Here is a 27,240-nt window from a genome sequence, read left to right as displayed (position 1 = left end):
TCTGGACTTTCGAATTTCGGATGTTACGGGCGGTTGGCTCATTTGTTGCTGCTATACCAATTCTGGCTTCGTGTCTTCAAGTTCTCAAGAGTGTGTGCACTTGGACCGGTGAATACTTTCCTCGAAGCCTTGCATGAGAATTTCACTCTCCCATGTTTACACCAATCGCACACACTTCTCTGGCACCCCCAGTGCATGTAAAGTAACCTTGTTCTCGAATTGTGCTTTCGAGTGGCACCTTTTCCAAACCATGACTGAAATGAAAGGCTATTTGCAGCAGTAAAAGCACCCTGTGCAACACCTCACTAAGGCAGGCCATAATTTACTTGCGTGATGTTGGCGGAAGCTTTTGGATCGGATTGGATTGGATTTCAGGAAGGTTTGGTGTCTGTGGCGATACTGCTAGCCGCTTGGCAGTCGATTTCGCTTTTGAGGCCGATTCTAACGAGCACACAAATTATGAAGGCTACTTTTAGCGAAAGTAAGTGCGCGTTAGAATCGTACAAATACGATAAACTTAGCGCGGGAGTGGTGGCTGAGGACATCGCTGGGTATGTAGCAAGGTCGATGGTAACCAACGGGCGCGTTTTGGGGATGCATTTGCACCTTTCCACTGCCCCATCGGATGTGTTAAATCGTCATTTTGCTGGCGAATTCGGACAGGGCGTAACATTTTTCCAAAAGGCTGCACTAGGCTATCCAATGGAGCTGGTTACATTGCCACTTGCTGCCGACTCATATGTCGCACGCGGTACCAATGCCTTGGTGTTTGTCATTGTGGGCTCGCCATTTTCCCATCCACCTTCATATTTTGAAACTCTACACACTCATGCTTTATTGGCAGCGATCGTTCACTTTTAAAATCATCAAATACAAGCGTAAGCTCTTGTTTAGAAGCTGCATTTACCGTAGTAGGAGAAGGCTTGATGATGGGTGTAGTAGTAGAAATTACTATTAGGGGCTCGGACTGTTGGCGTCTCCTGTCATCTTCGTAATCATCGTTTCATGTAGTCACGGTACTAAAACACCGGCACACTCATTTACGCCTCGCGATAGAACGCTTCGTGCTTCAAAGACAAGAGACTTTTACGGCATAGCTGTATACCCCCACCCCTTTGCCGTTTCATCGCTGTTGGCAAAAACGCGAAGGTTCCTAGAATACACTTGTACACTGCATGCAGCATGCATCGCCCCTCCCTAGTTTTTCACGTTGGGGGAAATGGCCCGGGATTTTTTTTAAGCAGTTTTGATTCCTATTTGACTGCAGCATTTGGATGCTACAAAGTGTCAACGTACTAATTGTCCTTTTGAAGTACTTGCCTATTGCTGATGCAATGAACATGTGATAGTGCGAAAATTGAAAGTTTTCTTCAGTCCTTGCCTCTAATACATCATTGCTTATGCAATAAACATGCGATACAGTGTGAGAATTGTAAAGTTTTCTTAAATTGCTTGATTCTTTCGGCCAATAAAGCGTCGTTTGCTGCCGGACAAGCCTTACTCTGAGCACTTTTTTTTCTCGCAGAAATTTCGCAGCACATTTTCTTGTGTCCATTCCTTGTCTTTCTATCCCTTTCTTTTGTTGGCGTACGATTTTGGATTTTGAGCATGCCTGTGTTGTGTATAATTTCTTCGAGTTGAAAAACTGCACGAATTGGCTCTTTTCTGAAAGGAAGTTTAAAATTAGCCAGAGGATCGGGAACCTTTAATTGTGCATTTTATTTCATTTTTGTTCTTGGTACAGCAACTGCTCGAAGCGACGGGTGCCAGGTTACCCAAAGCTGCCCAGCCAGGCGCCTTCACCACGCCCAAGACAAGACATCAGGTGCCAAAGGGGGCGGAAGCTCCATTCATTGACACCCGAAAGGTGCTGTTTGCTGTTACCAAAACAAGCTAACAACCGTTTTGACAAAGAGGGTTGTACGGGACACTGCCTGCCTATTTGTTATTGTGGGTGACTTGAATAGTTCCACTGCGAGATCATAAAAGCAATTGAGTGTTTTTGAAATAGGCTTTAGGAGGGCTGGATTGGTTTTAAGTGCAGAGCACTTTAAGGGCTCGCCTTGTCGTCGTAGCTCGCTCGCTGGACCCAAGTAGAGCCGCACGGCGTTCCGTAATTGCGGTGTAACCCAGAGGCTTTAAAATCCACACGGTTTATATAGTCATAAGTGTTCGAAACTCGTGAACCGCTGCCGCTTATACATCTCCCTGTTGTTTAGCGCAAAGAAAACTGCAGGTACAGTTGAGGCAAAATATACGCAGTTAACCGGCACCGCCTGTGTTCATTTAGTTAGGAATGCTCGTTGGGTTGGTTTTTGCGAAAATAAGCGAAAAAAGTTGCAGTGCAACGCCGGCACGTGTGGGAGGAAAAGCAAGCACAAAAAGTAGAGAACTCCCGCTGGCTCAGTTTTAGGCAGGGGGTGCGCGAGCACTGCAAAGGCGGGAAATTTGAAACATGTTGGGTGGTAGCAGTGAGCGGATAACGGCGCCACAGCCCATTATGGCGAATCACTGCTCTGCACTTCCGACAGCTATCACATTGAGTGGAACGGCTTTCATTATTTACGGTTTTCCTAGTGTCATGTGCTTTCAGGTGAATCTGATCGATGAATCTAGCAAAGGCACAAGAGGTAAAACTTACTCTTGTAAAGAGTTGAGAGGCTTGTCATGTTTCAGGATTTTGTAAGTGTGTCTATTAACGTCTCACCTGTTCCTTGTGCAAGAAATATTGTCCTTGGCTTAAGGGAATGGAGTGGCAGAGACCTATCCTAATGCAGTTGAAACAACCAGCATACTGCAACAGCATAAGCAGCATTATGGTAGAGAGGTGTTGCTTTGGATGAACTAACCAAGCACTTGTATTTTAGGTACCATGTTTTCTGGCGTACAGGTTGCACTAGTGTGTAGGCCACATCACCTCACAGCAGCCCATTCCATTTTAAAGGGTTGGTAGCTAAGTGACACCTTTGCATAAGCCACCCCGTCCTCAAAAATGTGTAGATGAGTTCTACCACCTGGGGTTTCAAAAAAAGCTGCAGGCTAGGAAAGGTAACGGCAATTTAACAGTACAGAGCAGACAGTCCCTAAAGTAACAAGCAACAGTCGTTATTAGCATAAAATTTCATACTAATATTCGCTGGAGAAAAATCTGTTTCTCCAATCGTGCGCCATTGTCGTGGGCGTTGCCATTGTAACTGGGAGCATTCCTCTCTCACTTGGCTTGGCTAACTGCATAGCTTCTATTCGCTGTTGAAGCTGAAATCAATGAAAAAGGCTATTTTCTTGTTCGTATTGCTTGGAAATTCTAAATAATCCCGGGCAGATAAACCTTCTGGAGCTCCGCTTACATAATCCTTTAAGAATACTGTTATTTTTTGCAGCAACAAGCAACTTAAGAGCTTATTCATGGGCCATGCCAAGTAACGGTAGAATGCTTCTCCACTGTACATGATGGCACAGTGTCTTGGCAGTCTCGCATAGACACTGGCGCCAGATTTCCCTCTGGCATATACCGTATTTTCGGGTGTATAACCCGCCCCTGCATATCTGCACCCCCACTTTCAGCCCGCCGGAAAAGGAAAAAAAAAAAAAAAACCTTGCGTATTGCTCGCACATTTGATACATTAAAGGCTGCACTGAAGCTACTGCTCAAGCAACACATCACATACTATGTAGACAGAAAAAACATGTATTTAGCGAGTAGAATACACAGACTTCAAGGCGAAAGTCACAATTCACTTAGTGTCACTGCTCTCGCTCTATCACTTGAGCCACAGCCCTCACTGTTGAACACAAGGTCATCTTTGGTTCTATCCATGTTGCGTTTTCTTCGTTGTCCTTCTATGTTTTGCGCAGTCGCTGCCACGGAAAGCTTAGTCAGTGTTACTGCATAGGAGCTTCACGGCCGTGAAGCTGCACTAAAGGAAAAACCCCGCATATTATCCGCGCCCCTACTTTGCCACTGAAATTTCCGCATTTTTGGTGCGGGTTATACGCGCAAAAATACGGTATTAGGAAACTCTATGGCTAGTAACAAGAGAAACTGTGTTTTAATGATATTTCAAGGGTGGTGTAGCTTACGAGCGTGTGGTCAATGCAGCTAACCGAGCCGCTGGTTATCAACCTCGGTGAGGACGACACGACTTCGGAGGAGGAGGATGAAGAAGAGGACGAGGAAGAGCCTGAGCCAGCCATGGAGAACAGCTTCTCCCTTGGGCTTGACAGGCTGCTCAAGGAGGCAAGGCAGAAATCTCAGGTACAGTTTCCGCTCAAGAGGGGACTGACATAAGCAATGCTGATAACACAAATGTCCGCAGTTGACTAAAATTGGCGGGAATAGAAAAAGTTGCTGCGTATCTGCTTGCTCTGCCGCAAATGTCTCGAAAAAACGATACTCCTCTACTGCCCCTGTTGCGTTAACTCCCTCTCTTCTCATGCGTGTCGTAATGAATGCAGTGGGGCTTTGCGTAATTCAATTGAAATGTTCCGCATTTGCATTGCTTTTGCGCCGTTTGTTTGGAGCAGTGTGTGTTTGTCTTGTTTTTGTTTTGTTTCAGACAGCATGAATCTACATTTCTTTTCATGTTTGCTGCTACCTTGCGTCTGTTCAGCATTATTTTCAACATGTAGTTTTTCATTTGCCATTGTAAAAGGCAATGCAACGTGTTTTCGTAATTAAAACTGGTACTTTCAGTTATGTACTCACAGATTTTGCTTCAAATGTTCCCGGGGCGTCCTTTGTGTTGAATAATGGGGTAATGTATGAGCCGTGTCATCAGTTTTAGTAATTTTAATGGCCTGTCTATTCACAGTAAACCCTCGTTGTAAGGACTCAATCGCTTTGTTCGGTGTCCCCTTGCATTCGACGTATTTCACAGTCCCAACTGAGTGCTTGGAGAGCAAATCACCCCCACTTTTGACAAAGTACCGTTTGTAACGATGTCAGTTTCCTAAGGGCTTTGTCAAAGAAGGGTTTACTGTATTCTTCATGTTTAAGCACTTTTTTTTTAACTTTGGCCGAGTGGCTGGATTGAGTGACAAAACGAAATTTCTGCATTTGGGTAGCTAAGAAAGATCATTGTCTTTGAAAAGAACGGCAGCACGTGTCTGTTCCGGTTCACAGTTCTCTGCTGTGGCACACGTGTCTGTTTCCAGGTTCCGGCAGTGCCGATAGCTGTGGCTGCTCCGGCACCTCTGGGTTCCACACCGGTCTCGGTGATGAAGCTCTCCCAAGCCCAGCAGCTGGAGTACCGGCGCCTCAAGGCCGAGATCGCTCGCCGAGAGCTGCGCTCGATCGTCGGGGCGACCAGCGAGGCGCAACAGCAACAAATCCTCCGCGCTCGCCGGCTAAAGCAGCAGGCGTCGGCAAAGCGGTCCCTGGAAGCGCTAGAGAACACACTGCACACGGAACGGTATGCCTTTCGAGTTGTCACTAAGCGATACCCCTGTCACGTGGAAAAATCTAATGACATTTAGTTGGCGCGGGCAGTCCACTGTAAGAGTACGCGACACGCAAGTGCAGCTTGTTTTGCCAAAATTAAAAGTAAAAGAACTTCAAGGACACGTTTATGTTCTCTAGTAATTCGACTCATTCACGTACCATCACTAGTATCATTATCAGTTTACATTTCCTTCGCCGTCTAGACTCACACAGTGAAACCATATGTCATTTACAGGTAATGTTGTTCGCTTTGAGTGACATTAGATATGCTTTGTGACAGGGGTATAAGCTTCACTTCAGAGTAACAACACTCACAACAGCCATATTGGTGTTCGTTGGCTCACCTCGCAGTGTCAGTTTTTATGTTATCAGACTAAACTGTGAGGGGATGAAACTTGAGGCAGCCGACTTGGTACTTACGCTACGCTGCTTTTCAGAGTAGGCACTTGCCGGTATTGTTTGTTTCCAGATAAGCTGGCATCAAAGTAATGACATTCAAAGATGTTTGGGGCCAGTACTGATGAGTGGAATCAGGTCGAAGTGGATCGAGGATAAGTGAATTCTTCTTCTGGTTGCATAAATGACAATCATGAACGATTTTGGCTTTGAGAAGGACCAGTGCTGTTCCCCCTGCTTTTTCACAATGTGAAAAGTGGTCTAAGGAAGGATAAATTCTTCTGGTTGCATAAATGATGATCTTGAACGATTCTGGCTTTGAGAGGGACCAGTTATTCGCCCTGCTTCTCACTGGCATGAAAAGTGGTTAAGGAAGGATGAATTCTTCTGTTTGCATAAATGATGATCACGAACGGTTCTGGCTTTGAGAGGGACCAGTGCTGTTTCCCCTGCTTTTCACTGACGTGAAAAGTGGTTTGAGGAACAATTTTTCTTTGCTGCGGATTGTGGGGGAAAGGTTTTAACGGGAAGTGTTTGTTTGCAGTTGCTACTAATCCCGGTTTCAAAGACCCATCTTTCTTGCCTCGTATCACAAGCACGCTCAAATTCATCATATTTGGTGCCGGTTGCATTTTATTTTTCGTTCACGTCCAGGGCTCGTGTATTGGTTGATGCCGGTGAGGTAACAGTAACTCTCCCAGGCTAGCGAAGGCCTCGCGTCTAAAGACAGCTGTAGGAGATTTTTTTTTTGAAGCGAAGCGTTCTATGTTTCGCTAACAGCTTCGAAAAGCAGGAATGGACTGCGGGAAAGCCAACTTTACACAATGGGTTTCACAGAACGATGATAATGATAGGCGAAGGCACCGCTCTTTAAAATGCCGCTCAAAGCACACACGAAGTGTTGTGAGCACTAAATGAGCTAATAAATTATGTGGGCGAAAATGGTGCTATAAAACGTCATCCGCACCGGTAGTGAAAGCACCCATGAAATATGTGCCGGGGTGTTAAGCCTAATTTCTCTGGCAGAGCCAGCCGGCTGTCTCGAGCGCTTCGAAACTGCCGCCATGAGGCACTTGCCTCCCCATTGGCGCAAGTCATCAGGCTCCTCCCACTGCCACGCGCGTTGCGCGTCATTTTCTGATTGAGGCACAGGTGACCACGGTCGCGGAGTCGCCAAAGCGGGCGTGAAAATATCGCGGGCGGAACGCCCACGCGCAGGAATCGCATGCAAAAACGCACCTGTAGCGAGCTTGGGAACCGCGAGTGTGGAAACAAAAGTCCAGAAAGGACTGCTCTAACAAGTGTGGCTATGAGCAAGGACTTTGAAACACAACATATGGCCGTCCAGCAGGTGTTGGACGCCCTCAAACGTCAGCGCCCCGAAAGTGCTGTCTCCACCGGAGGCGTTGCATGAGAGGTGACTGACAACGAGCGGCAGTCCGACACGACGTAAGGCAGCTTCCAAGTTGCAGGACAAATAAAGATGTTTTCTCTCTCTCTCTCGGCGATATGTAGGTTTAAAAAAAGCAGAAAAATGTCACGGGTTTCTTCTTGCGAAAGTAAGAAAAGAAATAAATGAAAAGTTTTTTTATTGCTCAATTTTTTGGTCTGTGTTGGTTCATGCAAATTTCGGATGATGCGAATATTTTTCGCGGTCCCGCGAGGTTCGTATCATCGAGATTTTACTGTACAAGCTACTAGTGTTAACAGTTCCTGACTGCGGGTGCTTTTGCTTCTTTGACCGCGAGCAGGAAGGCTCTGTCGCTGGAAGGGAAGCGCATGAACACCCTCAGGGCGGAGGTGCTAACCAAGAAGTCCGCGGTTCGTGGCACCCAGGTCCGCATCCAGCGACTCCGCGAGCAACTGGCGACACTGGAACGCCTGGTGGCTGGACACGCCACGGGCATACGCAAGGCCAACGTCCAGGTATGCCGTGTTTGATGAGACGAGCGACCTCGCATGCAAGGCGGAGGAGATTGTAGTACAGTTTGTGAAAGGATGAGGGTAGGGAGAAAGTTAGCTTTGTTTTCCTGGGGAGACATGATGGGGCTACTTTTAAGATATGAAGATGCACCACTGAACAGTTGTGCGAACGGGCTTCAGGAATGCAGGCAGCGGAAATTGGCTTATTTGCCCACATTAAGGTCTTTTGACCTGTTATTTCAGTTCACCTGCTTTAATGAGCCTGTACGATGTCTCTCGGTGGCTGTGTTGGGTTTGAAGGCCAACTGCACTCAAAATTTCAACCTCTTGAAAGCGTCATTTTTGTATTGCCTGCCTAAAGACACAAGATACAAAATACGGCTGCTGAAATATGCGTATCCGCGGCGCAAACAACCATCAAAAATTGGAGATTTTGAAACCGAAATGGAGAAGAGTGCGGCCATTACGGCCGAGCTGAAGTGACGTTCCAGCCAGCTTAGCCGGCGAGCGAGCGGCCGCACGCGGCCAACCGGCCGAGACAAACCTGTGCGCAATGCTTCGCCCTCGCCACAGCCCTAGTCAGAGAAGCACACCCAGTAGAGTGCGACCGGTTTTTGCTGACTGGCCATAGGAAAAAGCGCAGGGCCGGCTGCTGTGTCATTTCCGCTTCATGCTGTTTGCGTGATCCGTTGGCAGGTGCACCATCGCCTGCAACGGAGCTATTTTAAACGCTTCTAAATAATTAACCACGCATTTTGCAGGGCTACCACTCATGTCTCAGTTGGTTTGGTGGTGCGTACTGTACGTTCAAAGTAAAGTTGGCTGAGGTGAAATTTGAGTGCAGTTGGCCATTAATGAAGGTGTGATCTGGGAACTTATGTTTCCTCTGGTAACAAGGGATCCTGCAAAGAAAGACAAATTCTAAGTTGGGTTGCAGCCCTGACCGCAGCAGTATTCTTCTGCCGCACGGCTGAAAAACGTTGGATGGTTGCCAGGTCTATCGGCTGACTGGCTGTCCTTGTCCTTCAGCTTCAGACTCTGCAGACAGCCGTGGACAAGCGGAAGGGCCACATTGCGGAGTTGGAGAACCAGTGCCGGATTCACGGGAAGATTCTGTACGGTGCCAAGTACCAGCTTCCCGAGACGGCCGATGCTTTGGCCAGTGGCTCCTCACCGGGGGCGCCGAAACGAAAGATATCAATCTCTTCTCTGCAACAGGTACGTGCGTTCCTTTATTTGAGGGTGTTTGGGATAAACTGCGATCTGTGGTATGAGCCGCGTCATCTTAATTTAGGGCAAAGCACTACTTGATTAAAAGCATCGTCACTGCATAAGGGCTGGTCTGCCATTTATCAAACTGTTGGGGTAAGGGGGAGTGAAAATTGTAATTCGTGTCGCTGCGGGGACATCAAACCAGAAACCCTCAGTGCTACGACAAAAACTTTGTAGTTGCGAAGTGCGAGGTGTTTTCTTTCTTTCTTTTTTTTGCTGTAGCAGAATAAATAAACGCTTTAGCATTATTCATGAGCTAAGTTTGCATTACATGAGGGAAAGTGAGCACATTTGGAGGTTTAGCTTGACCTATTTGCAATTACTGTCCACCTTTGCGTTTTCTTTTTCTTTTTTTTATTTCTGAACTCAGGGGATAATGAGAATCAGCTTACGGCTGCAACAAATAAGCGTTTCACTGAGCTGTCCCAGAGTAATATGAATTCTGGCGCCTCATAGTATAGGCGTATCTTTGGCGCATTAGATGCCAACGTTCTGAATCCTGAATTTTTCAGGTGCAGAAGCGACCGCGTATCACGGGACCGGACTCCACGGACGGAGCAGCGACTGCGCAGACGAGGCGGACCGACGCGGCCTTTCTCGCGGAGAAGATCCGGCTGCAGAAGCTCGAAGCAGAGATGCGTCTTCGCCTGCAGGAACTCAAGCAGGGCTCACTCTCTGTTCCGTCTGCTCCAACTCCCCCCCCGCTCCAGTCTTCCGCCACGATCGCTCCGGAGACCGTCGCGACGGCGCCCACGTCGCCTTCCGCTGGGTCGGCGTCAACCGCGACGAAGGCGGTGTCGCGAAAGGTCGTGGTGTCGACCGGAGGCAAGGACGTTGCAGCAGTGGCGGCCAAAGCGGTGGATGTGGGCAGCGGCACGGTGACTTCGGCACCGACCGTGACAGTCACCATCACGGTCGGCAATGATGTAAGTCTGTTTCAGGCTGTTTCAGGCGGACGGTGGTGGTATCGCTTTTCTGGTTTGAACAATTACGCGAGGGTTCCATTTCCATATTCCAGTAGGATACAGTCTTTGCCAAAAGTTTTTAGACCATGTAAGAAATTTCTGAGTCACAGAGAATTCAATGCTTACTGTTCAAGTGTGGCCGAACTACTTTATGACGGTGAGGAGGAAGAAACAGTTATGCAAAGGTACCTTTTTCGAGTAGGATACAGTGTTCGCCAAAAGTTTATAGACCATGTAAGAAATTTCTGAGTCACAGAGAATTCAATGCTTACTGTTCAAATGGAGCCGAACTACTTTATGACGGTGAGGAGGAAGAAACAGTTATGCAAAGGTACCTTTTTCGAGTAGGATACAGTCATTGCCAAAAGTTTATAGACCATCTCTATCATTGCAATCAGTGAGAAACTTGTAGGCAGGCACTCCACGTTCGCATTTTCACACCAGCATCTAGTAACCAGCACACACACACAAACCAGCAGTAACCACCAGTTCGCACTCAGCAGTTCACAGTAACCAGTAACCAGCAGTAATCACAGTAACCAGCAGTTCACACACGAAGGGTGTGCCTTGACCAATTGCAGCATGCCACTGCATCACAAGAAAATGGCTGCCACGCCACAAACCATGCTGCTGGTGTCATTTTGAAAGCACTCAAGTGAGAAAAGAAGAGTTTACGTTCAAGACCACACCCACAATGTTTGCCACCAGCTGTATGGGGAAGTACTGGTGACAGTGTGAATTTTGGCTTGATTTTCATGTCGTCTCATTATTTTGAAGACACCCAATCATCAAAATTTTTTTTAATGTTTTCCTGTGATCTAAGCGCTGATAATTACACGAAAAGCAGTTTGTGAAATATTTACACAAAAACAAGGTTTCTAAAAAATAGACTTTCTTGTTATTTTCAGGGCTTCAATGGTCACGTCCTGCATGAAATTTTGTCTGCTGTAATTGATGGCTTGTTAAACATATATTCATTATCGCTGGAGCGGTTTTTATTTAAAATATATAGAGACCAAATCGGGATGGGAGCAATGGTCTGTAATGGACGTAAGCCAGTTGAAGCTGGATCCGTTGTCACAGGCGTAGGCTACGCTCCTGTGATCTTCGTGATTTTGACGGGTGGCAGGGGGTGCTCGACATATTTCCGAAGAATCATTTCTGATTAAATTTTGGTGCCACAAGCGTGAGAAAAACCTCAATGGTCACGTCTTGAATTTGACTCGGCTTTCTGGCATCTTTCAAACTTACTATTTTACCCGCTGCATGCCACGCCGATGCTGCAGCTGTGACTGGCTGCCCGTTTTCTTCACATGTGCAACAGTTTGGAAGCTTCGAGGTAGCATCGTACATAATTAGGTGCCGTTTCTTTTTCTTTCTTTTTTTAAGCAAAGGCTTTGAGTTGTAGCGAAGGTGTCCTGTCAAAAAGCTACCGTATTTACTCGCATGATGATCGCACTCACGTAATGATCGCACCCCTGAAGTTCGTCGTCAAAATATGACTTTTTTTATTTCCCGCGCAGTGATCGCGCCCTGAACTTGCCGCAGCCATACGTCGTATGTGTGCCAAATCTAGACGACGATGGTTGTGCTTACGTTACTTCCCTTCTCTTTCAAAGCGGACATGGCTACGTTATTGCCGCGGACTTGATGATATTAGCAATATTGGCGAGCGTGCGTGAGTTCATTACTGGTGTGAAAGAAACTTAATGTACTCACAAAACAAAAAAAAAAACGCGCTCGGCTTGCTGTGTCGGCAGCCGTGTCTTGATGTCCCACACTGTGACAGCAGCAGCCACTTATTGGTCGACCTGTTCTCACCTCACAGCAAACTCGTTCCGCAATTCCGTAATTCCGGCGCGTTCCGTTATGAAAACACTGCATTTTGCATCACTCGGTGGTCATCGGTGGTCAGTGGAGATTTTATTATGGTTTTATTTGTTATGTTTATTATGTTCCTGACACTTATCGTGAACATTCTGACCTGCAACTTTCATTTTCTGCGCTGAAACTCTTTTCCGGAAAAATTTACCTCGCGTAATGATCGCACCCTCAACTTTGCATCATATTTTTGGAGAAAAAAAAGTGCGATCATTGCGCGAGTAAATACGGTAATTCATTTCTTCGCATATTGGCTGGTCGACTGAAGAGCTCCGATTAGCTCTCTGGACACACAGCGCATGCATCAAACTGGGCTTCCATTGTGCCAAATCGGTGACTTGAAAAACGCGAAAAAGGAACGGTTGTAGACGAGACGGTACACGCATCAATCATGAAGAAGTAGTACTATACCTTTATCTCATAAACCACGTATCAGTGTACATTTAGATCATTTGTGGATGCGTTTACTTAGTGCACAAAAAATCGTCGTGCGGTTTTGTTCTTTGTTTTCTATTTGGGTCTTTGATGGTTTGACGATCGGTTGGACACACTTTTAGCTTTTGTACATCCTTCAACTTTCTTTAGGAAGGGATGGATGGTAAATCTTTGCCTGAAACATGCGGGAATGTTTTCTCTCAGGTGCAGGCGACAGAAGAACCTCCGTCGGAGCAACCGCCTCCAACTGAAGCGTCGGAGGAGCCCACTCTGGGTAGTCACCATCGGGCGGCCATGGAAGCCATGTTCCTAGACCACTGCACCAAGCAGCTGCGGGCTCGGTGCAGCGAGGTGGCACTGTTGCCGTCGTCGGAGTTTGTGCTGCCTCAGAAGGACGAAATGACGGTGAGTTGGCCGCATTTCTGCCGTTAGCATGCTTTTTTTGACAATAGGTGACCGGTAAAAAGCGCAAAGGCTCATGGGGGCGTCGTCTGCTCTTGCCACTTCCGGTTCGAGATCTCGCCTGGCCTCCCGTACGCCGATGGCTTTTACGCGCGCTTGTGCATGTTGTTTATTCGTCACAGAGTGCTTACCTTTAAGAGAAGCCCCTAGGATTCATCGTTGTTATTCATTAAATGCGCGATGCATGAGCTTTTTTTTTTTTTTTTTTTTTTTTTTTTCCCCTGCCGGAAAAAGATAAACAACCAGCACACTCTCGCGTGAAAGCCGCTGGCCTACGGGAGCCAGGAGAGCTTTCGAACCGGAAGTGGCGGGACTCCGCGGGAGCAGACAATGCACCCATGAGCCTTTGCACTTTTTACCGGTCACCTATTTCCTCCCATTGGTCGATAACGGCATTGTCTGCCTGATCTGAGTGCTTTTTCCTGATGTTTGGGAACGTTGTGGCCACGTTAGCTTCAGATATCTATGTACTCACGAGATTTCGCTTGAGGCACTTTGGTGTTGTTTTTTTTTTTTCAACACGAAAGTGTTTTATTCCGGGGTACACAAGCATTTGAGAAACGTCATATCCGTCACGGAAGTGACGCCAGTACAACGAAGCAAGCGGCCTGTAAAGGGTGCACCCCTGCACATAGGGTCTTCTCGAGGGGAAGCAACCTTTACTACTGCAGAGTACATTATACTTAAGGTTGTTCGTTTTCGGGTTTTATATGTTAACACGAAAGTGTTTTATGCCGGGATACACCAAGATTTCACTGACATGATATCTGTCATGGAAATGACGCCAGTACACCTTTGCCGAAGCGACCCGCCAGTAGGACGTTGCTCGCCAAGCACACCCACAAGACAGCCGCCGACCCACAAATCATGCTCAGCTGCAGATTTCGGTGCACATTTCACTTTCGTGTTTTACCGATTGCTATGACAGAGGCATCAACCAAATTTTTTTTTATTATGATTATAATCCTTCGAGAGTGATGTATTGAGCATTTGTAAACCGATGTTATGGGTGTTTGGAAAGGGGAGTGGGCCGCGTAAGGTGTTGCATTCTGTGAGACTGGAGCTTTCGGTGCTTCTGCTTGTAAATTTTATTTGTGACTGATGCTATAATTACCACGGCATGGCACTTCCTTTTCGTTGTTAACTGAGTGAGTTGGATAGGCTCGCGATTTCGGGTTTTACCTTTTCAAGCAATAAGACTCAGTGAAAAAATGGCAAAGTGCGTGTAAATTGTGAGACTCATTGGTGTTACTATATCTCTATACCATTTCCTCTTGGTTGTCTTGTTAGGTTTAATCTTATTTATTTATTTTATCAATATTGTAAGGCTTGTCAGGTTCTTGCAGAAAGTGGGCGCTCGCTGCGCGCTACATGCATGAATACAAAAATAGGTGCGCTGCACATCGGTACTTATGAACAGTAAAATAAAAAAGAAAACATTACAAATCGACCACGCCATTCCCAAAGCACGCAAAAAAAAGCATGCGCTTTCTCAACTGTACCAACCAGCAACAAGGTTAGGTACGTTTTTTGTCAAACGTTTCTAGGCCGTGCCAAGAGTTAACACGCATGAAAGAATTCAACACACAAGCTTACCTTCAAAAGAGACTGAAATGTTGTACACCAGAAAGCTGGCAAAAACCTCTTTATTTTTTATCGTCATAAAGTAGTTCTGCCGCACTTTAAAATTCCGCTTTCTATTTTCTATGGCCTGGAAATTTCTCATGTGGCCTAGAAACTTCTAGCAAAGACTGTATCCTACTGAGAAGAGGAACCCCCACGTAATTGTTTCTCTTTTTGCACTATCACAAACTAATTCAGCCACACTTAAACATTAAGCATTGAATTCTCCGTGAAATTCCTTACATGGTCTATAAACTTTTGGCAAATACTGTATCCTACCGGAAAAAGGAACCCTCGCGTAATTGTTTCTCCCTCCCCACCATCATAAAGTAGTTCGGCCACACTTGAACATTATGCATTGAATTCTCTGACTCAGAAGTTTATTACATGGTCTATAAATTTTTGGCAAAGACTGTATCCTAGTGGAAAAAAGGAATCCTCCTTTAATTGTTTCTCCAACCCCATCGGCCACACTTGAACATTAAGCATTGAATTCACTGTGACCCAGAAATTTCTTACATGGCCTATAAACTTTTGGCTAATACTGGAAAAAGGAGTCTTGGCACAATTGCCTCTCCTTTCCCCCCGCATCTTTCAGAGGCTGGAGCTGTGCCTCCTGCGGCATCGTAGGGACGACGGCGTGGCACTGCGGGGCCCCCCCCAGCGGTGTGTGGACGTGTCCGTGCCGTACGTCAGTCCCCTGCTCCACCTGCGGGGTTACCGCCTGCACCCCAACTTCCTCAAGCAGGAGGGGCAGTCGCTGGACAGCACCTCCTACTCGCACCGCATGCACAGCCGCATCCACCTCTGCCGCTACGAGCTGGGCGGGTCATGCTACGACGCCCGCTGCAACAGGTAGGGGACAAGGGTTGGAAAGGGGAGGGGAGGAGAGAGATGGAGGAGAGAGAGAGGAGATGTGTAAGAAAGAGTGGGGACAAGAGAGGGAGAGGGAGACAAAGAGAGTGAAGGAGAGGGGGAAGGAAATAAGACAGAGTGGGAAGAAGAGAGGGAGAGCTGCGTGACTTTGACGAGGTCTGCTATGATGCCTGCTGCACCAGGTTGGAATGGGGGTTGAAAGCGGAGCGAGAAGGAGATATGGAGAAGAGGGAAAAGAGTGGGAACAAGAGAGGAAGAAGGGGACAATGAGAGTGAAGGAGAGGGGGAAGGAAAGAAGAGAGGGGGAGGGGGCGAGCTGCAGGACTTCGAAGGGGTTTGCTGTGATGCCCGCTGCACCAGGTGGGTGTTGAGGGAGGCGATATTCCATTTCACAATAGGTACAAGCCAGGCACTTCCGGTGCAATGCAGAAAGTCAAATGTGTTGGTATGCTGCGCTCCGCACCTTAACCAATCTTGAAGGTACCAAACCACCCTTACTTACAGAAATAATGCGCAGAACTGGGCCAAATGAACATTTTACAGTAAAGAAAAATCGCCTGTCCTGTTAAAATTTTTGGCACGCCTTGGGCTCGAACCGGAGTTCTTCAGGCCTAAACCTGTAATTCTGCCTCCAAGGCTACTGAGGCCAAGTAGCGGGCTCTTGTAGAAGTTGCTCAAAACAGTAGGAGTGTTTGAAGCAGACTAGTAGATGGTGCTGCGTGCGTACTGGAAGTGCTGGGCTTGTACCTACAAGGGAATGAAATCTTGCTTGAAGGAGATAGAGTGGGGGGGTTGGCAAGGGTCATGTCACGGTTGTTGGGTCAACGTCGTTCTGGCACTGGGCAGATACGATGGGGTCATGTTGGTTGGTGGTCTGCAATACGGTCACGACAGGGTCTGTTATGGCGAGCACTGCATTGGGTGGCGATTGAAAGGGAGGAAGAGAGGGAGGGAAAAGGGAGAAAGAAAGTTGGAACGGGTGGCACACCAGGGTTGCCATTTTGGTCAGGACGGGCTAGTTCAGGCACAGGGTGGAGGCAGTGGGGTCACGTGGCTTGGTGATTGCGTTACGAGCGTGACAGACCTGGCTGCGATGAGCGCTACCAGAGTCCTTCAATGCGTCTCTGGTCATGAAACTCCCGGCCAAGTTTCGTACGGGGACAAAGGCTACCGCGAGGGGCGCCACCGCCGATCGGAGGGCATCGGGCGGCCGCCGCTGCTCTGTAGCCAGACCGGCAGGCACGAACGCAGTAGCAGCATGCCCGTTCGGACCAAATTTTTTCGCCACTCGCAAAATGATACGTCCATTTGAGCGGCCCACGACGCGTAAAGCGAAAGCGCACTGCTGATAAGGCGGCGAGCGTCTGTATTATCTTACTCCGTGGTCCGTTCCCTGCCAAATGCGCTCTGACCATGCCCCCAGCTGCCCTCCGATCAACACCAGCGCCGCGGCGTGGCAGCATACGAAGATCTCCCATAGCGTGACGGCGAAGTTTCATGATCAGAAAGGCATTGAAGGACTCTGGCTCTACACTGGGCAACCAGCCTTTGGGAGGAGGTCTTTACCAGTCTCCTCATTCTTGTCAAGCCTGGTCATGACATGCTCCCACAAGTGCTGCATCAAGCACGACGGGGGTGGAAAACAGATGTCACCATCGTGCTTGGCCTTGGAAGGCTTGGTCACGATGAGGTCATTTCCAGCACTGGGTGGATATAGTCGGGTGGTCATGTGGCTTGCTGATTTCTATTCTTGGCGATTTGCATTTTATAATAATGTAGCACAAGAGTTTATTCTTTACGACAGTGTTGCGCAGAATCTGTTAGGGCCTTTAACTCTTTCGGCCGGAAAAAGTGATCAAAAAGGGAGGTCTCGGTACAAATTTTTTTATTACATAAAGCAACGGCACCATCCTGCCTTAGCACATACCAAAATGCAGCTAATTATATGTTCTTTGACATACAATACCAAGTTATACTTCAACACTGACGATAGAACCATGAAAAAATCTGAAAGTAAGAACAAAAGCGTAAATATAAAAATATTAAAAAAGAATAAAATTATTTCAGGATATACAAAATCTAACGCAATGCTTTGTTTCTTCATCGTGAAAGTTTGATGCGGCTAGGTGTAACTGGTTTTTTGTTTTGTGCGTGATCTCTTTGGTACTAGGGCCATGGCTATGTCGTCGCCCAGGTACACGCCGGGCTGTCATCTCGGCGAAAACATGATCCGTTTCTGCGCTGGTGGCAGGAGATCACTACCATAGGCAGTTAACACCCTAGCGAACAAATATAAACCAGCCAGAACATATTTCGAGCGCACATACCTACTCCAGAGCCAATTGAAACCGAAACCAACACCCACCTTTGAGCGCGATTTGATGTTCCAGGCTGATCGACACCCGAATCCTCACTCTAGCTGAAATCCGATCTCTAAGGCCGCATTCCAACTCTTCACTGCCCCTCTCATCGTTAAAATCCACAGTAGAAGGCGAAGATATGCGAGGCGAGGCGAGGCGGATTTCTTATCGCACTCGCACAAGTATGACGCCATGTTTGTTTACATTTGAAACCACTGCCCGTCAGAATAAAATATCTGATGCGTGGCCATCTGGCGATAAAAAAAGAAACTTCACAAAAAAGAAAACTCAAGTTTTCAAACTATCTCCTAGATGTCGCTAGGTGTTCCATCGAGCGAAAATTTGTATTCTGCAGGCTCGCGAAACCATCGATCATATGTGATCGATGGCCTATGGAGCGGTCCTGAAAGAGTTAAGGATTGAGTGGCTTTGCTTTCTTTCCTTAAAAAATGTTTCCGAAGTGTTGCCTGATCTGTGGGCGATTTGGTCTTGCAGGCAGCATGAGAAGGACTACAAGTGCACCCCAGACGAAGTCCTGATGGACTTGGCCTTGTACTCGCCGACGCTCTTGAAGATCTCTCCCTCGGACTCGCCTCAGCAGTGGAAACAGAAGGCCGGTAGGTGGCTTATTACTATTTGTTAACGAGCATCATGTATTGTCAACTGGAATCAAAGCCTTGTCAATTAGGAAACGCCACAAATCCCTTCTGTCGATAGCTGATCTTTGAGCTGGTTGTTCTAGCGTTGCGACTATGAGGCGAGAAGTAGTCCATTGTGCTGTTGCAGTCCGAATGCGATTTATGCAACCTGCAGGTGTGTACAGGTTGCATCTTCTGACGTTTGTGCAGAGATCTACGTGGCAAACATGAAGCGGAAACACCAGGGATTGGACACCGAAGCCTTGTGCCGATTGATTGTCACCGACGTCAACCGAAGCCTCAACAAAGGTTCGCTCGTCTCTTTGTCTCTGGTTTGATGTTCTCGAAAGAGACGACTCTCTTAATTTGACGCTTGAGCTACGGTGTTTTTCTCTGGGAGTAACGTATCCGTAGTAATTTAAGCTTTGAGTATATTTCAAACTGGCGGCTCTGTTAGCAAAGCATATGTCTCAATTGTGTGTTCGAGCCATGCAACTGTTAGCAACGCAGGAACACGTGGTTTCTGATACTTGTAGTGCATGCTGCCGATTATGGGTGTAATTAGGTCGATGAGACGTGTTTTTTACAGCACGTATGGGTGGCTGGTGGCCTACTGGTTGTGTGTGACGTAGGCACGTGCTCACTTTTTCTTGCGTGCTTGGTAGAACCAGCATCAAGCAATATTTCCGGATATTTGTGCGTTGAACGTAGGTGCACAATACAGTGAAAGGCTCATTAGAATTGTGTAATGATGGGAATTTGCCAGCTGTCTGTTTTGAAAGTGCGGCACCTGTGCCATTCTGTTTCCTATGGTGACAGTTGTACCCCCGTCCTTGTGCACATTAGTTTTGCGGCAAGAATTGTAAGGTCTTCGGAAAGACACAGTCCTTTTCTATCACTGTTACTGGCGTTTTTTTTTTTTTTTTTTTACAGACGATAGTCTTTCTTGGGCTACTGTGAAATTTGAAAATTTTGGTCTGTCTGTCTAGCCCTTGATTCAGCTGCCGGGCCGAAGGTTATAAAATTCTGAAGCAAGAATTTTATGCAGGCAAAACATTTTCAATCCACTAAATCTGGAAAACATTCTCCATATTCGTCAACATGTCAATAAAAAAAAAAAAAAATGCCCACGCACATTAGGCACATCATCAATACATAACCTGTACCTGCAGTATTATTTTATTAAAAAATAGGTGTGTGCTAGATTTTCAAATTTTAAAAAGAAAATGCATCGAAAGGAATGTTCTAACCACAAACTACGAAAAAGGTTTGCACCCGAAACTTGTGCCTATCCATGGCTCATCGAAAGGAATGTTCTAACCACAAACTACGAAAAAGGTTTGCACCCGAAACTTGTGCCCATCCATGGCTTGAGTGCCAAGTCCCAATAGTCCTTGTGGCGGCCGCTTTTCTGATGGAGGGGAAAAGCAAAAACGCCTGTGTGCGCGAGATTTCGGCGCACATTAGAGATCTCCAGGTGGTCAAGATTAATCTGGAGCCGTCCACTGCGGCGCGCCTCATTGCCTGCGTTGCGTCGGCGCGTTAAAACCCTACAGTCAATCAAGTCCCAACAGTCCAAACGAATGGTGCACTAGCAGCGCGAAGGGAAAAATTGAATTTCGCAAACCTCTAATGGGTGGACCAAAACAGAAAAGGAACATCGTGTGAGAGGTGGGCAGATGAGACAGGAGAGGCATTTACGTTGCAGAGTTGGCAGAGGGCTGTCGTTTTTCGACGACATTTGCAGCGAAACAAGCAGTTACACGGCCATATTTTTAAAGAGAATGCGTGTATCGGTCTTCTTTTTCAGCTGCCCCATACTACACAGCCGTGCAACGGCGCGGATGGTTTCCGCAACAGTCACAGAACTCGTCTCGCGTGCTGAAGGCGCTTGAGGCACTGGAGAAGCCGGCCCCACTGACCACCGAGAAAGGTGGGTGGTTCTTACACAAGGTGGGAGGTTGCCCTTGAAACCCGACTTCTTGCACATTGAGTGTATATCTGAGTGAAAGGTTCAAGGTGGGTTCTCAGAGTGCTAACATCAGGTTGGCTGGGTTGTTTGAAAGAGGTGTTGGGCACATCAGTTTCTGTGTTAAAGGAGCACGGACACGAAAATTTTATGTTACACTTTTATTGCTTTTATCGATGCTTAAAGGTCTGGCAAACCTGAAACAGCACTTCAAGTACTTCAGCGTGTGATAGTTAATTACAGTGAACGGCCTGAAAATCGTTTGTTCCAAATTCCCACGCTTTCATCCCGAACGCCGCATATGACAGAATCCCGGCCTGACCTCACCACTTTGTGCTGACGTCACCGGCGCCCGCTTGAGAGGGTGTTGCGCCTGCTCGCCGCTCGCGGCGCCACGCGCGTGAAGTGACGTCACGAGTTTTTGACAAGCGCTGACGCGTCACTTTCTTTGGCTTCACGGGGTGATGTCACGCTGATGTCTATTTGCTGAGTGCCGCTCCACGCGCTGCTCCGTCGGCGCGATAAATGAGATCCCATTGAACTAATATGTTCTTCGCTTCACAGGCCGCTCATATTTCAGCCAGGGTATTCTGTTGGAGTGAAGGAAGCAAACTGTGCAATAATATTAACGCCGAAAATTGGTGTCAGTGCTACTTTAATCACAGAGCACGCATGTTTTTTTCAAAGAAGTTGTGGAGAAGTTCCAAAATGTAGTAGGAGCTGAAATTAGTTAATTCCTTGAGGAAGGCCGGAGGGGAAGAATGAGCTTTCATTTAATTTGTTCAAAACTTTTTTATGCTTGCCTGTCGAAGGACACTGTTTATATGAGGGAAAGAAAAAAAAAAGTTTTCTTGCCGCAGCAAGGTTGTTTGGGAACAGACTGAAAGAAATGCGTAAATCTAGCTAGCAGATTCTTTTTATCTTCTTTAAAACTCACCTGTGAAAAAAATCCGTTGTGAGAAAACAGCCAATGCTAACACTTTTATTAACATTTCAATTCTTGCTTCAGGCTGAAATTTATCAATTCTTGCTTCAGATTGAAATTTAACGTAGAATGCATTAGTTTCTGTTTTCTACCTGCTAACATTACCACGGATGTTTTGTGGGACAGAACGTCTCACTTTGTGCGAGGGTTTACATGTTTCGGTGGTCACCAGAACATCAAGCGTTAATTACAGTAGTCATAATTAACGACTATTCGTTAGTTATTCTTTTAATTGCCTATTTAATTAAGGAACATTTTCATTTTGGGAAACCGGGGCCAGCTATAATAAAACAAAAATAGCCTGCTTAGCAGAAATCCCAGATCTAGTTTCTGATGTGGTCAGAAGAGTGGGTTCCCAATGTAAACCCTTAAAAACATTACAATTCCAGCTCATATTTTGCTGCCACTGGTTGCGGTATGACTTGGAATGTTGGCGTATTTGAGGTTTTACTGAGGTCAAACTTTTCCGGATTCACCGTTTCTTGGTGAGGAACTCTTCAGAGTTAGCCCAAAGGCGCGATTGCTTCGGACTGTCACTTTGCAGTTCTTGAAGAACCGATTGGAGGAGCCGGCCATGTTCTTTTTCAAGAGGGCAGGCGTGGCAACAAACGGCCTTCTCCGTGGCCACAGATTATCCATGCGGAGGGGTTGCCTCTAGGTCTCTTAATTGTTTTTGTAGCAGCACCCCTAGGAGGTGATTCACAGTTTTTGAGAAGGCCTTCAAGGCATGCATTGGCTTTAGAACAGTTTGTCGTTAACCCTTTCAGACGCTATGTACACAACTGTGTACATTTCAATCCTGTGGTTTCATGCAAAAATAAATACCAGAACTGAAACTTTTCGCTAGTTTAGCATAATTTTGTATCCTTTGTATAACGATGAAGATTTTAGGGCCATCAGGTGGCTAGTAAGTTTAATTTAACCGTAAACAAACAAAATGGTCACGCAGGCGACGACTTTAGCGGGTGGGCTTTTTCAACTCTTTCTCCTTGTTTTTTTTAAAGACTTGCGGTCCTAAAAATATAGAAACAATGTATATTACACAAATATATACGTACGGGGAAAAAATCAGCGCTACTTGACGCTCCTGACCTCTGTGACGCTATCTACACAATTCTGTACATGACTTAAAAAAAAAAAAACTAATATTTGGTTGGTGTCAGTAACTTGCCGATTCATCTTATTTGGTGAGATACAGAGCATAAAAACAACAGAAAAAAAATTTTAGGGGGAAATAGTGAGCGGCGTCCATAAAGGGTTAAGCGAACAAATGTTTCAGTGACCCTGAATCCAATTCAGGATTGGAGAATGGATGCAAGAAAAGCTAAGAACGACTAGTTGTAATTAGTGCGTGGCCTAAAGTCAATTATGTTTCGTGGTAGCTGTGCATGCAATTAGAGAGTGCAGTTAAACATTTAGTACAGGTGACCCAAATTAACGCGAGGAAAAAAGTGCATAGTAGCGGTATAAGCATTAGCTAATTGCGCTGTGCATGGAGTCCTGAAAATTCCCTTTTGGACGCAGACTGGCAGTCACTGCTCCAGCAGCAGCGGGTTGATACGGACGACCCCGAGCTCATCGACTTGGACCCGGAGGTCCGGTACTTCGACTCGGCGCACCTGGGCACGGCTGCCCTGGAGGCCCTTGTGTCGGAGCAGCCGCACAACGTGGGGCTCTGGCTACGGCTTGCCTACCGGCACCTCCATGGCCGGAAAAAGTGAGTTGTGGAGGGGGGAGGGTCGTGCTCTTGGCACCTTCGCTCGCTTGGTGTCGTAGGAAGACTCCCCATCTCAGCGGTGGTGTTGCTTACCATGTTAATTAAGGAGTTGTGATGTTGCTTTTGATAACGGTGTTCGATGCGGTGGGGCTATATATAAAAGTCACTGTACTGCTGCTCTTGAACGAAATACCTTCGCGGATGTCGCGAGGGGCACCCGGAAATAAAGAATGAGGCGGAAATGTTGTTCTCAGCTTTTGCCCGATCGCTGCTGCTCACATTGGAGGCCATCGGTGATCATGAGCGCTGAAGTGAACTTCCAGGTTCTAGGTCTTGGGTGGGCTGCCGGATGAATTGTAAGGGTTTTGCCCTTTGAGTGAAAGTTCCGATAGCACTGATAAGGGATTCAAGCGGACAAAAATGCCAGTGATGAAACCACATTACTGATAAGCCTTGCACAAAGCGTTGCTTTGTAGAAAATTATTGAAATTGGGCGAATTGGTTCATACCAACTGCAAACCGGCACCTACTGGCACTTCCAGCTTGAACGAATGAGCAGGATCTTAGAAGGAAACACAGACACAATGCTTTGTGTCTGTGTTTCTTTCAAACATCCTGGGTTTTTTTTTTTTTTTTTTTTTTTTGTTCAAGCGGAAGTTTGCAGATGGTTTGCAGTTTTGTCAGCTTTTTCGCCTCAATTTTAAAGGCTGGCCTCACTCCAGATTACGCATTTGATGCGGTTCTTGGTTCGTGATGCGGTCAACACTGACAACGACTTGTGCCGACTGCAGGGACGGCGACGATGACGAGGAGGAGGAGAAGGAGGAGGAGAAAGAAGGTGGTCGCAGAGACGACCCGGAGGCCCGTCTGGACCAGGCGCTCAACGTGTTCTCACAGGCGCTGGAGAACAACCGGAGCAGCCCCGAGGTGTGGCGCCACTACCTGGGCTGGTACGCGGCCCACCCGCAGTGCCAGGACCTCGACTACCTGTGCCGCAAGGCCCTGGACTACTGCAGCCACAACGCCGTCTGGTGGAAGGTGAACAGGGGGGGACACAGCATTGGGCCTTGGGGTACTCCGCTAGAAAATTTCCTGCCCCGTGACTGTGCGACCCTTTTTCTTGCTGATGTAGTATGACTGCATTGCTCACCTCTTTTGGACTGCACGAAGAGTGTGTCAGAGGTTGGACAGATTAGAGCTAGGAAGTATGAGTGGCTGCAGGCGTATGGATAGGATGCCTGGACAATTAACTTCACAGCTCCATTGACTCGTACTCCAAATTTGGTGCTCAGGGGACTTGCTGGGAACTTTCAGGGAACTTTTGAGTGTGAAGGGCACGCGTTAAATCGACTTCTGGAACAAAAATGGTTTGGTGGACGACCAGAAGTAGGCGGCTCCCCGGAAGACTACAGCTTGAGGTCAGCTGAGGGCAGGGTTGCATCGGCTGACCTGGTAGTTAACATAAAGGAACTTACTTGTGTCTTGCCCCACAGGCGGCAGTGAAGTTAGTGGCCACCATGTGGAGCGTTTTGCTTGCATCTGGTGGAGGCAGTTTTTAGTTAACAAACCAATCTGGCAGTTGTTGGTGGGGTAAATTGTGTTCTCCAACGTTTGGCCGCTAGACGTGAGAAAAATGCTCCACGTGGTTGCCATCTTAAATTTATTGACGTCTCGCTGATAGTGTTGTTGGTCCTATTGGTTGCCGTTTATCCCCCCCTTTCCCTACTGCTGCGCAGTGTGCAGTTCTGGTGGACTCCCTGTCGTCCAAGTGCCAGCTGTGCCAGCAGCAGCTGTACAACCTGACCCAGGGCGTGTCGGGGGGCAAGCAGCCGGACTCGCGCTGCATCCTTGAAGTGATCCTCTACTGGGCTCGCATCTGTGCCACTGCCGGCAACATGCCACTTGCATTCCTCATCCTCAAGGTATGCGCCCTCCCCCACCTCTTCCTCCCCAACCTCTTCCTCCTCCTCTTCCTTCTCCTCCTCCTTAAAGTGGTTTTGGTGCACGGTAAAGCTCACAGTAGAGGCAAGATACCTGTTGGTCATTAAGGGGGGACGTGGCTTTCAAAATCAACTTTTTTATTTCTTTGTGGATTTTAATGAAAATTGGCACAGCAACTGGAAATGCTTCCGTGATAACACCATAAAAATTTCAAACTAATATTTTGAAAACTTTTTTATGTATTAAATTTTCTTTGTTCCGCTTGTACCGAGCTTGAGCGGCTTATAAAACATGATAGAAAATTTGTTCAAAGTGCTTTGCATTCCCAAATGAATGGACGAGGTCGTGACAGTTTTAGAATTTTTTTTTTACAACACAATGTTTTTTAGTTCTCATTTTTTTAGAGGTTAATGTGCAATAGGCATGTTGACTGTGAACGATTATTTGAATAAAAAAATCACAAAAAACAAATCTGGAAAACCAAGAGTGTCACGACCTGAACTGTTCATCAAGGAATGTAATGCAAGAAACGGAATCAAAATAGACCCAGCGGTCACAAAGAAATCCCTGGTACAAGCGACACAGGTGGCAAAAAAAACTGTTTTGAGAAAACGGCTTCCAAAGTTGCAACATAGGTTTCACTTATCAAAAGTCGTCACGGTTGTAGCCTTTCATGTCCTTTTGAACATGGGGCTTCTGGAATGCCTTGCCTTGAAATTGGAGTGCCTTTTACAGCCTTTCTCTTTCCAGAAAACATCATTTTCAGCTCCTCTGTGAAGAGTACATACCCACTTTGCAGACCAAATGAAGGGGGAGATGGGTTTCAATGGGCTTTCAATGCAAAGTAGGTTAGCTGGTTGGCTGTATCGCACTGAACAGCCTCCTTTTGCAGTGTTGTCACCATGGCAACAAGTTAAGCATTTTTTTTACTTAAATTTGAACATTTTTGGCTTTTTTTTTATGTTTTATCATCTTGCCTGGCACAGCAACTTAGTACTCATACGTGCAGGTGTTCATTGCCAAAACTTTGCATACCACAAGGATGAAAATGAGCTACTTTGAAGCTTGGTAGATTATTCTGCATAACTCCCAACTTCAATGCAAGAGCATACCGTATTTACTCGCGTAATCCTCGCACTCGCGTAATCCTCGCACCCCTAATGTGAGCCACCAAAACTTGAATTTTTTGGTTCCTCGCATAATCCTCGCACCCCCAACTTTGCAGCGGCGAAAGTTGCCTGCTCGCGAAACCCGCATGGTGCACGCGCTCTCCAACGCGCGCCCTTCCCCGCCGCCTCTCCGTTCGGCGGAGAGCGCTGTGTATCCAAGGCCATCCAGGCGCCCTAACAACCTGCATGGCTACTCCCTAACAGGCGCCCTAACACGCTACTCACACTGTCCTTTAGCCGGTTTCGCGCATGTTTCGCGTGCGCGCAACTAGTCGGTGTTCGCGCAGCCCGCTGTCGTGTCGTCGTGTCGCCGTCGTGGTCCCGCCGTTGAGCGGCAGCAGTCAGTGAGTCACTCGCGTCAGTGGTGGATAGCTCGCTGCCGTTTTGAGAACTTTTTGATCTAATTGTTTTGTGCTTGGTGCCGCTTCGCCATGGGGAGGAACGCCAGCTACACTGCCGCTTTCAAACTGAAAGCGAAAGAGTACGCGATCGAACACGGCAAACGTGCCGCATGCAGGCACTTCGGCGTCACCGACTTCAACGTGCGTTACTGGAGTAGGGCACGCACATACGACGACGAGATAAGGCGCGCGCCAGAAAGCAAAGGCGGCAATTTCATGATCGCTGATCGACGGGAGAATGTTTACGTTGTAAATAATAAAATAAAAAGAAATAGCTGCTGTTGGCAACACTGAGCTTACCTATACAAAAAACGACCGCTACATTTAGCGGGATTGGCATAAGACAAATTGGCAACACTGTGCACCGGATTTTTTTTTTTCCCGCATAATTCTCGCACCCCTAACTTTGCATTGACTTTTCCGGAAAAAAAGTGCGAGGATTATGCGAGTAAATACGGTATTTTTTTACTACTTTTGACATTCAAGGCATCCAATATTTCTCGCAGCAAAGCCAGTATGCCCTAAGCAATGGTATCAATAATTTCACTAAAAAATCACTGTTAAATGCTGCGACAGAAACGTACATTTTTAATGCAGAGAACATATTTTTATTCCTATATTACTAACTCAAACCTGTTTGCATGAAAATTACAAGTGCACGGGAAACGTTGCGCAAGAAAGGCGATATGGCTCGCGCGCATCGCAGCGCACGCTTACCGCGACATATCGAACTTTGATTATAGCTGATATGGCTGGTCAGGTCGCTTTTAAGATTAAATCTAACGTC

The 27,240-nt window shown here is 46.9% G+C and overlaps 1 protein-coding gene across 3 annotated transcripts in view; it reads left to right on the top strand.

Moving 5' to 3' along the window:
• Positions 1 to 27,240, top strand: part of LOC144142775 (uncharacterized) — a 70,715-nt gene that overhangs the window by 22,487 nt on the left and 20,988 nt on the right. For all 3 annotated transcript variants that reach the window (XM_077674490.1, XM_077674491.1, XM_077674489.1), the window contains exons 10-23: positions 1,745 to 1,867; positions 4,100 to 4,255; positions 5,155 to 5,411; positions 7,588 to 7,762; positions 8,789 to 8,977; positions 9,544 to 9,957; positions 12,517 to 12,717; positions 14,996 to 15,252; positions 18,129 to 18,250; positions 18,482 to 18,580; positions 20,082 to 20,204; positions 22,750 to 22,942; positions 23,734 to 23,980; positions 24,679 to 24,864. In XM_077674490.1, the coding sequence (XP_077530616.1) occupies positions 1,745 to 1,867; positions 4,100 to 4,255; positions 5,155 to 5,411; positions 7,588 to 7,762; positions 8,789 to 8,977; positions 9,544 to 9,957; positions 12,517 to 12,717; positions 14,996 to 15,252; positions 18,129 to 18,250; positions 18,482 to 18,580; positions 20,082 to 20,204; positions 22,750 to 22,942; positions 23,734 to 23,980; positions 24,679 to 24,864 (2,742 nt within the window). The remainder of the gene's footprint in view (positions 1 to 1,744; positions 1,868 to 4,099; positions 4,256 to 5,154; positions 5,412 to 7,587; positions 7,763 to 8,788; positions 8,978 to 9,543; positions 9,958 to 12,516; positions 12,718 to 14,995; positions 15,253 to 18,128; positions 18,251 to 18,481; positions 18,581 to 20,081; positions 20,205 to 22,749; positions 22,943 to 23,733; positions 23,981 to 24,678; positions 24,865 to 27,240) is intronic.

The sequence above is a fragment of the Haemaphysalis longicornis genome, unplaced genomic scaffold (genome assembly GCF_048455015.1).
Source record: "Haemaphysalis longicornis isolate Haplotype H1 unplaced genomic scaffold, Haemaphysalis longicornis Haplotype H1 scaffold_6, whole genome shotgun sequence".
Lineage (NCBI taxonomy): Eukaryota > Metazoa > Arthropoda > Arachnida > Ixodida > Ixodidae > Haemaphysalis > Haemaphysalis longicornis.
Note: the sequence above shows the minus strand (reverse complement) of the source record. Positions and strands in the feature narration are given on the sequence as shown.